The sequence below is a fragment of the Etheostoma cragini genome, chromosome 10 (genome assembly GCF_013103735.1).
Source record: "Etheostoma cragini isolate CJK2018 chromosome 10, CSU_Ecrag_1.0, whole genome shotgun sequence".
NCBI classification, from domain to species: Eukaryota; Metazoa; Chordata; class Actinopteri; order Perciformes; family Percidae; genus Etheostoma; species Etheostoma cragini.
The window spans coordinates 11,087,675-11,098,227 of NC_048416.1; the positions used below are offsets into that span (position 1 = coordinate 11,087,675).

General features: G+C 40.9%; 1 protein-coding gene across 1 annotated transcript; it reads right to left on the reverse strand.

Annotated features, from left to right (window-relative positions):
* Positions 1-104: 104 nt before the first annotated feature.
* drd1a (dopamine receptor D1a) lies at positions 105-3,188 on the reverse strand. The gene is made up of 2 exons (XM_034883285.1): positions 2,672-3,188; positions 105-2,362 (listed from the first exon to the last, which is right to left on the reverse strand). Exon 2 carries the CDS (start codon positions 1,997-1,999, stop codon positions 881-883), a length of 1,119 nt encoding a protein of 372 aa, XP_034739176.1. The 5' UTR covers positions 2,000-2,362; positions 2,672-3,188; the 3' UTR covers positions 105-880.
* Positions 3,189-10,553: the final 7,365 nt, after the last annotated feature.

Sequence of the window (10,553 nt, forward strand, 5' to 3'; positions counted from 1 at the left end):
TTTGGTTTCAAGTTATAATAATGATGATTTAGATGATGATTTGGATGAACCAGTATCAGCAATGAGATTTAACCTGCGGCTTGACAAGCTGCATTTTTCACGTCTGTGCACCTTCACTTCCAAAAGAAATTCAGATGCCATTTTCAAAAGAGTCCACTTCCCTGAACTTCCCTTTTAAATCCCAACATTCATGGATTAAGCCGGATGTAAAATCAAATCTGCTCTCATTCTTGCTTTAATATTAAGTCACATGTGGATGTACTTTACCTACGTGCTCATCTGTGCAGAAACATGATTTGGTTTGACGCTTTAATGCTGGACTCCTTGCAGAGCACAGGATGTGAACGTAATGAGTTTGATTATGATTTCCATGTGCTGTCATGTAATTTGTCGTAGAGTGCATGCTGGGTGCTGCATTTACACGGAATTTGGAGGAGCATGTTTTGACAGTGTTTGTGTTTGTGTATGTGTGTGTGATGGTATTGAAGAGAGCAGTGTCTGACAGCATTAGGGTGTGTGCTGCCCAGTCATGGGATTATCTATCCCAGGGGCGTGTCAGCACCGCTGCACTCCCAGCTCCCCGGCACAACAGCGGAGAGTCTTTATCTCAATCCCCAAGTCCCCTCTCTTCTTTCAGAAGCGTCTTCCGCTTGAAGACAGTGCAGCGACCACGATGAGCACGGCAAGCTCCTTCTGACAGTCTGCACACGGACGGTTCACTCGCCTAACGCAAACACGGGTACATGTGGGGTCACCGTTTCCTTCAGTCACACTAAGAGTCAGCACAGAGAGCAGTGTCCTCGTCGATCAGACCGGCCTCTACAGGAATGCTAGGACTCTTAGCATTAAAGATGAGTCAGTGCCATGAGAGAGTCATGAGTCATTTCTTGTTTAGACTGACTTCCTCTATGTTGTGGCCTCCTGGATACAGTCTGTGGCAGCCCAGCAGGATGGAGAAGGCCTTGCGGAAATCTGCATTGAAGGCATATATGATGGGGTTGAGGGAGGAATTAGCCCAGCCGAACCACATAAACACGTCAAATGTGGTGGGGCTGATGCAGGTGAAATCCTCCCCTCCGCTCGACTGCTCACAGAAGGGCACCATGCAGTTGAGGATGAAGAATGGGAGCCAGCAGCACACAAACACCCCCATGATGACCGACAGCGTCTTCAGAACCTTGGTCTCCCTGTTGAACGTCATTTTGAAAGAGCTCTCGGACTCTGCGATGCTGGAGCCTCCGCAAATGCTGTCGTGTCTGTTCTGGGCACTTTCGGCCGCTCGCTCCAAGGCAGAGATCCTCCTGATTTGTCTGTGGGCAATGCGGTATATCTGGGTGTAGGTGGCCACCATGATGGCCACAGGGATGTAAAAGCTAATGAGAGAGGTGGAGATGGCGTAGGTCCGGTTCAGGCTTGAGTCGCAGTTCTCTTGGGTGCTGTAAGATGTAGCATTGAAACCTGAAGAGCCAGAGGACCCAGGGAGAGGGGTGTAAGATTTACTTTGGGCCTTGTGCCAGTTGAGCTGCACCGGGATAAAGGAAATCAGCACAGACAGTGTCCAGGCCACACTGATCATCACATAGGCCACTCGGGGTGTCATCTTCCTCTCGTAGCGAAAAGGGCTGGAGATAGCCCAGTAGCGGTCTAGGCTTATCACACAAAGGTTCAAAATAGACGCGGTGGAGCACATTATGTCAAAAGCCACCCAGGTGTCACAGAAAGAGCCGAACGGCCAGAACCCGGCGATCTCTGTCACCGCCTTCCACGGCATCACCAAGATGGCAACCAGGAGGTCTGACACGGCCAGCGAGATCACAAAAAAGTTGGTCACTTTGCAGCGCAGATGGCGAAACTTGGTGACGGCAGCACAAACAAGCGTGTTTCCCAGCAAGGTGCTGAGGATCAGCAGCGAAAGGAAACAGCCAGTCAGGACGCGGCCCGACGGCGCCTCATCCAAAAACCCATTGTCGATTACAGTTGTGAGGTTCATGAGAGCCATCCCTGAACATGTGAGGGTTGGGGAGAGTTCATTTAAGTCATGCTGAAGAGTCTTGCTACACTACATCCACAGAATTTGACTCTAAGAGGCTCCTGTTCTTCAGCCTCGCAAACAATTGACATCATTGTATCTTCTGATAAATGACAAGCGATGAGATGTTTGAAGGGAACCCTCTCTGGGCAGAACATTTGCTCCCTGTAAATTAGATCTGACATAATTTGAGCTGAGGAGCTGAAAAGGTAGTGCTAATTTAATTCCTCAGAGTATTGACTGGCCTGAGCTCTTCTGTCTGCCCAGTTTGTAAGTCCCAAACTGTTGTTAGGAATCCTCTCCTCTGTCTGCTTACTTAAGTCATCAGCATCCCTGTGGATTTAAAGAAATGAATTATACAACATTGGATATGGCGGTATTCATGTAATAGCTAAAAATGCCACATTGGTTCAAATAATTTATTTTAATTCCTTGTTTATGTAAGTTCTGGTTATACATATCCTATATGTGTGTGCCATAGCCAGATATATTGTGTATATTGCCATGTTATTGATCGGATTTCAAACGGAATAAATAGGGATTTCCCCATGCGCGCATTGTCATTATTAAGGCATGACTAATCAAGAGTCAACCGTTCCAACGTGCATACCCAAAAATATCCATCTCAATCATCATGCTCACCTCTTACTCACGGAGACGCGGTCAGCTGTAGCTTGATTTTATATTTCAAAATAAACGTCCCATCGCTTCAATGACAACTTCACAGCGTAAAGTCAATCCAAAAGGGCACCCGGTCTCCCTGTCCGACGAAAAAAAAAAAAAAGGGCACAGTTCCATTATTTCCTCGATGGGCTCCACATCGCTGACTGTTAATAAATAAACAGCACACAGACACACAGTACCCAACTGTCACTGAGCCATCAGCGCTCTGGCTGCGTCCTCCTGCAGCCTCTTCTCGCGTCTGCGGCCAAATCCGCAAAAAAAACCGGTGCGCTCCTGCGGCTCCAGCCTCACACCGGCGCTCTGACGTTGCCCCATTCAAGAGAAAGTTAAATACGTAGGAATGAGACGTTACCGCCACCAATCCCGCTACACTGACAATAATGCACAGCGCTAACAGCAGGCAACACCTGGCGCGTCATGAGTCTCCTCTTGTGCATAGTTTCGAGGTTTTAAACTCAAATGTTACCAACAGTGCTTTCTTTTAATTTGACCCAGTTAAATCTGCACTGGGGTGTAGTTTAACTAATTTAAGATGCAGCTGTTAAAAGTGAATCAGGACAAGGGCCAAAACATGCATGGCCAGTGGTTCGCTGAGGCCACCTGATGGAGAAAGAGAATAATTGCGTCATGGAGGGAAATCACGCTGCAAGGACATTACCACCACCACCCCCCACCCCCGCCCCCGTGGAGGATTTTACTTCTATGCAGGATTATAATGAGATTTTATCAAAAAAAGATTTATGCCCAGAATGAAGATTAGATTGAAAAACATTGACCCATGGCAGTATTCATGTGCAGACCAATGTCACCTTCATCCACAGTCCCCATTTCGGTCTGCTCTGACCGATATATCGTGCACTGCTTGGAGAAAAAAAATCTTGGCAATGTCTGTCAACATGCCCATAGTAGTTTTAGTCAGTTCAAGCTGGTATATTGCATGCAGAGCATCATGGGATGCAGGAACAATCGTGACATGCCAGCTGTCACCTTACAGTGATGTAAGTAGTGGTGACAGGAGGGGAAAAAAACTGCTTTTACCCTTTTTCTTCGCAAGCACCCACGGTATAAAACGTTTCATTAATGGATTCAAGCCATGGCACTCAAGGAGTGATAATGAAATAAGAAAGAACATACTGTATGTGACCCAAAATAAATTTGTCTTTTTCCATTTCTCTACCATATCTCACTCCCTTCTGTGTTCCTTAATCCAAATTTTACAATAATAAACAACTCTGACAGTAAACTCTACATTTGTAATATGAACATAGGACAAGTTATTAAATTATGACAAAGACGTAACATGTTTTTTTTCTCAATATTTAAGAAGTAATTTTAGCTTTTCAAGTATTGATCCAAAGAAATAGAGCACCCAATTTGTCGTTCAATAAGGGATTTTCAAGCAAAAAGGCACATGTTGTGCATTCAGCAGTTATGTCTTTATAATAATAATACATTTTATTTATAATGCCCTTTACATTTCACAAGGAAATCTCAAAGGGCTTTGTCATTTATATATTGTAGTATATATATATATATATATATATATAGAGATAAAATATTTTGGAGTCTTCGATCATTGTCACCATGGTTTCTTTATTACTGTACTTTTTTTAATTATCTGACCTTTTATAAAAAAAAAAACAATGAATAGATGTAAAGTCGATGACAATACAATTTTATGTTTTTTTCTTGAAATGTGTATTGAGCAGAAAAGCCGAGCAGTAAACCTAACCGCTCCAACATTAACAGAAGATTTGGACAGATGGGGAGTCTGAGAGAGCAACCAGAGAGGTTAGTGATTACACACAAAACCTTAATAGAAATAACTCCACATTTTTGAAAATAAACTTTCTTTAGATGATCAAATTGATACCACTTTTCACATTTGTCCATTCAATAAAGCGACAGCCAGTTAGCTAAGCTAAGCTTAAAGGCTGGAACCATGGGAACATGGCTAGCCTGTTATCATTCAGTTGGTATGTCATATTTGTTCAATAAGTCAGTTTATCAATTAGTGTAAGAACAATCATTTAAATTTTTTAGAGCGTCAGTGTGTCACCATTTCTTGGCCATGAGCAGAGATGCAAAAGTACTCACAACCAGTACACAAGTATTGGTACTTGTGTTAAAATAAGTATTTGAACACCTGTCTATCAACTACAATTCTGACCTTCAAAGACCTGTTAGTCTGCCTTCAAAATGTCCACCTTCACTCCATTTATTTTCCTAAATTAGATAAGCACCTGTTTGAGGACGTTAGCAGCATAAAGACACCTGTCCACCCCATACAATCATTAAGAATCCAACTACTAACTTGGCCAAGACCAAAGAGCTTTGCAAAGACACTAGAGACTTCTGTCATTGCAAACAAAGGCTACTGTACCAAATATTAACATTGACTTTCTCAGGTGTTCAAATACTTATCTGCACCTGTATCATACAAATAAATATTTAAAAAATCATACATTGTGATTTCTGGATATTTTTTTTAGATTCTGTCTTACAGTGGACATGCACCTACGATGACAATTTCAGACCCCTCCATGATTTCTAAGTGGGAGAACTTGCAAAATAGCCGGTTGTTCAAATACTTATTTTCCTCACTGTATGTGTGTGTACTCAAATATGGCTCCTGGAAAGAAAATAAAGGATAAAATATAAATAACTAAACTGACATTAATTAAGAAGCTCCCCATATTTTAAGTGTTACAACCAAGAAAAACTAGACGGAAAGATTTTTGTGGCAAACATAATGAGCCACATGTAGAGACAGTGCAGCATATGACCATAGCAACAGCTGAGTTTTGGTCTATTGGGACCAGGTCCCCCTCACTCAAACTTCCTTCTCCCATTCTCTCTCTTTACTACAACTACTACTACTACAACACACACACACACTAACACAAAAAAATCTTGGAGTGTCTTTTGCCATATCTCGCCGCCTTTCGCAATGTGTATATTGTGCCAGTTGTTATTAAAAAAACGTATATATTGTGCAGCCCTAATTTGAACCAAAACCAAAGTAATTTTTAATTTTTTTAATTCACAACGGGACTCCAAGAGCGTTTAAGTGACACCAAGGGGACCTACAGCAACCGTTACCATGTGAATAGATGATAACAGTCTTCTGAACCTACTGCGTAGCGGGCCCCTTCTAACCCATATGTAGGAGTCTGATAATCACTGAAAATGCCCATTTATTGCGGCGATAAAATTGAAAATGTTGCAGCTGCTGCTCCTCTAACTCGCGTAAGGTGCAGTTAAACAGCTCTCATGCCACACAGATGCTGTGCATACTATAACGATTATTATTATGATTAGGATTTCTTAAACATGCTGATTGTCAGTTCCTCTGGATTCTTTTTTTTCAAACAATGTAATATATTAACATGCTCTCTTTAGATGAAGATAACAGATAGAGCGAACCTCAACTGCAGACGCTTTTCAGGTCTATCAATCACGACATGCTCACATGGAGACTTCTGCCTACACAGCTTTAAAATCTCCCACGCAGCCGGTCAAGTCATGACAAAACCCCTTAGTATTTTTTTGTCTGATGTGGAATGACAAGTAACCAGCCACCCACAAGACACACGAGCTAAGAGGAAGACATTTGAGAGCAAAACGGGCTGTTTTTGGAAACACAATGTTAGAAAACCTCTGCCCTCTCTTTGCTGCTGCTGAGTGCATGTTTGATTACCCAGCCCTGCACATTTATCAGTCATGCATATCTCCGCATTTTCAACGGAGACGTGTGTTTTGTTTGTGTGGCTGGCATGTAAACACGTCCTGTCATACTGCATTCCAGATAGGTAGAAAAGAGACAGTGATTCACATTAATTCTTTCTATGGAAAAAGCGTAACATTGGTTCTTTAAACGTAGCAGTGAAGGAATTACTCAGCGAGTGCAAATTATGAAAGAAGTTGATTTATTTGAGGACAGAAGTACATGTCTGAACAGAAACAAGGTTTTTCACATTGTGAAGATTACTTTTGTGCCATCCATTTGGCTGAATACATTGTTAGAAATGTCTGAGGAAATCCACATTTGTGTAAATAAATAAATAAATAAATAAATAAATAAATAAATAAGCACATTGTGGAATAAATAACCATAAATAATACTGATAAATACATAAATGCCATTTTTTTTGTCTGAATTGGAAACTGCTTACAAACTACCTATCAAATACAATAAATTAAAATGACTCTAATCAGTAACAATTGTAGCAGCTCCACATGAAACAGTTAGCCGTAGTCTTCATACTTTCTGGGGTGAGGCGGTCAGTTGCCGGAAGAAATTAATGTATGGTTGAAAAGGCTTTTTGCCGGCTTTCCGCACTGCCATTTGGCATTTGAGGTCATTCTGGAAGAAAAAAGGAGAGAGGGTTCAGGGTTATATCTCATCTAGATAGCACTACAGATGCAGGGGTCACACAGTAGACAGTAAGAACTCAGGACCATACTTTAAATCCCACATTGTTCGCTAACCTGTGTATGTCGGTCCAGATACCGCAGGTTTCCCTCAAGGTTTTCGAGAATAGTAATATTCTCTTTGGGTACCGTCACATCGTGAAGAAGATGCTTCAGTTTTGTGGCAAAGGTACTGACACAGAAAGACTACAATGGAAAAATGACAGGGCCCACAAAAGCCATGTATAATTGTGAAATAAGATTTATGCAAAAAGAAGGACAACCAAGCTTGGTCTAGAACATTAAGATTGCGGTCTTGAAAAGATCCAATGCTTACCGGATTTATGTTTGTCACCATCTTTGGCCCATGCACCACTGGCTACAAGGACAGAAAATGTATTAATTAATTTATTAAGCAATGGATAAGTGTCAGATTGTGACATTAGCAGTCATTGAAACACATGACATGGAAGTAATAGTAAGCAGCAAGTGTAATAATATTAAAGCATCATACTTACTGATGTGAAATTGACTTTTTTGTCCGTGCAGAGTTTGTTGAGAGCCTCCAGTCCTGTTATAATCTCCCCATTCAATGATGGGTTTACAACGTAACTGGAGCAGCAATGCAGGAGGACAAGAAGCGAAAACACAGACTTCATCATACTTCAGCGTTGTCTTTTTCTGTTCCTTAACAGCTTCTCTTCGTTGTGTTGAGAGTGTGTGAACTGATCGGTATCTGCAAGCGCTTTTTATGCACAGAGGCCAGAGAGGAAGTAACTTATGTCACGGTATACTCCTACCTGGAAATGCCATTGTTCTTTATGTAATGTAATGCGCACGATGCATTTTAAAAGTTAGCACAAATTAAGCCAATTTTTTAATTTCTTTCTTGAAAAGAAACTTTTAAACTTATGGCAAAAGATTATGAAACCTAGCTAGTATCCATGTCTAGCTTCCATAGCAAAAAAAATCCTTTCACCTCTGTTATGAATGTGTGGCAGCAATCTTGTTTACTGGCTTTCTGTAAGAAGACGATCCTAATCAGGGCTCTAGATCACTGGCGATTTCGTTAAGACTGCAATGAAGCTCAGCTTCCCCTAGAATGTCAATAAATCAATGGTCCAATATGTACTATTGTGTCAACATTTTATTGACTAAAAATGTGTTAGAACACATTCATCTTGAAGATAAGTTTGTTCAGAATTAGCGGACTCAATTTCCTTGTCATACATCAGCTGATGTATGAGAACAGCTTCACAGTGCATTTCCCAGTTGAAGCCTAGCGTCCATGGACTTCAGTGGGGCTGCTTTGAACAGTTTTTTAAGTGCTTCAAAACTAGACGGTCATTGGATAAATGGGGGTCAATGGAGGAGTGGGCTGGCCTGGACGCTGGGCTTCTGCGTGATGATTGGAGGGTCTGTCAAAAGGCTGCATCTCCTTTTGATTGACAACGATTTTAAAAAATCGCCAAAGCTACGAGCTCAGTTCCATCGCAGATTTTGCAAGTATTGTTGAAAGACGAACCGCTGCACCTATTTCTTGGCAAAATTGCTAACCACTTTTCATCATACATTACATACAATTACACACCATATTCCCTGTTTCAGTTTAACCTAATTCCCACATTTCCTCCTTCAAGTTTAATATTGTTTTCTGAGATTGTTTATTCATTCATACAGTAAGCTAGGTTAGCGTTGTAGGGGTGAACTAGCCAGCTAGCAAACTGCACACGATGGCGGGCAATGCTAATGTTGTTGAGCGGACCTTGGCAAAGCCATTTGAAAGTCTTCATTATGAGGAGAAACTTAAAATTAAACAGCAGGGCACAGCAACACCTACGATTGATGTATTAACACCAAAGCTTGATTTATTGCAAAAGATCGGTCAAAGTAACAGATTTTTCATCTCTCCTGGTATGACAAAGTTAGCTTGCTGACTGGAACTGCTGTGACAAAGAAAATGTACTGTTGGTGCTGAAACCATCTCACGGATATTATAAATCATTATAATAATTACTATATTATTTTTATATGATATATTATACAATATTATAAATAAATGGACACTTTTTATGATGTAAGACAATGAAAATTAGCTTCTCCTCTTTGAAAGACTAGCAGCCGCCATTGCTCTAGATAAAAGTACTTTGTTATCTTACAAGTCCTATCAGGTCTAGACATAAAGAAATAAAAAAGATGAGGGCCTTCAATATTCTGTTATGGGATATTAGCCACAGATGGTGCCATTTTGAAGCTTAAAATGTTTAATTGTGAGGTTATGTTTAGCAATATCCTACTGTGTTCATTTGTATGGTGCTGTGAATTTCCTGTGGCTAGATTAAACACATAAAAAGACAGTTTTCTTTGTTGTATTACAGTATATTATAACACATTTCTGTCATTTTGTTGAGGACCGGTCAATATCCAACTTCTCAGACTAAATAATTGAACACCATCATCTTCACAGCACCTCTGAAGTTTATTGCACGTACTCCGGAAGTGATGCATGCAGTGTATCTATAAATATTCAGTGATACTTTAGGTTGCACTCTTTATTTGTCAACTGGATTCTCCCGTAAAGAAAGTTCACAGACTGATCAGTTTACCGTAATTTTTGTGTGGTTTTTGTGGTTAGAGAGTGGGCGCGCTCTCTGCTGAAATAGCAAGTGATCTCATTAGTGACCATGTGTCCATATTCTGTCCTATCAAATGTGGCCTTGTGGCAACAGGAAGCGGTAAGGGGATTGTAAATCATAACTGCCCATCACTACAAATGTAAAAAATTAGCTTGGTGAAGACAAATATAGCACTTTCTTAGAGTAAATGGAAGTACTTTCTTGAAAAGTACAATAAACTGAAATAGGCCACCCTTCTGCTTTTTCTTCCCCCCACCCCCCACCCCCCCAGTCTCCAAATGCCCTTCAAGTTGTTTCTGTGGTTAGATTGTTTTGACGATTATGTTTCAGACTACACTGCCACTAATAACTGTGGGTGATGTTGTAGTTTCAGTTTGTCGTTCCCCCATGTCCGGTGGATTAGCAATGCTAATTACTCATGATGGCAGGTACAGAACAGTGTTGTTAATGTTGGTACAGTTTCACTGGGAAATGCCTTATATTATTTGTGTGAGACCACGTCGGGTGTTCGTAGACATGCCAATGTGAGTCTTTTACATATACATATGCGCACATCTGCATAATCACAGATCTACATCAAGATAAATATAGTGGTTAAAATGAGAGACAAAGTCTGTGTATGAGATATTGATGCAGTATACTGAACCAGTACGGATGTTTTATGTGTAGTGCAGTGAATCACTACACATAAAACATAATATATATGTATATATACTCACCGGCCACTTTATTAGGTACCCCATGCTAGTAATGGGTTGGACCCCCTTTTGCCTTCAGAACTGCCTCAATTC

What these genes read in the sequence shown, in the direction of transcription:
- drd1a (XM_034883285.1), bottom strand. Translation starts at nt 1,999, where the DNA reads ATGGCTCTCATGAACCTCACAACTGTAATCGACAATGGGTTTTTGGAT.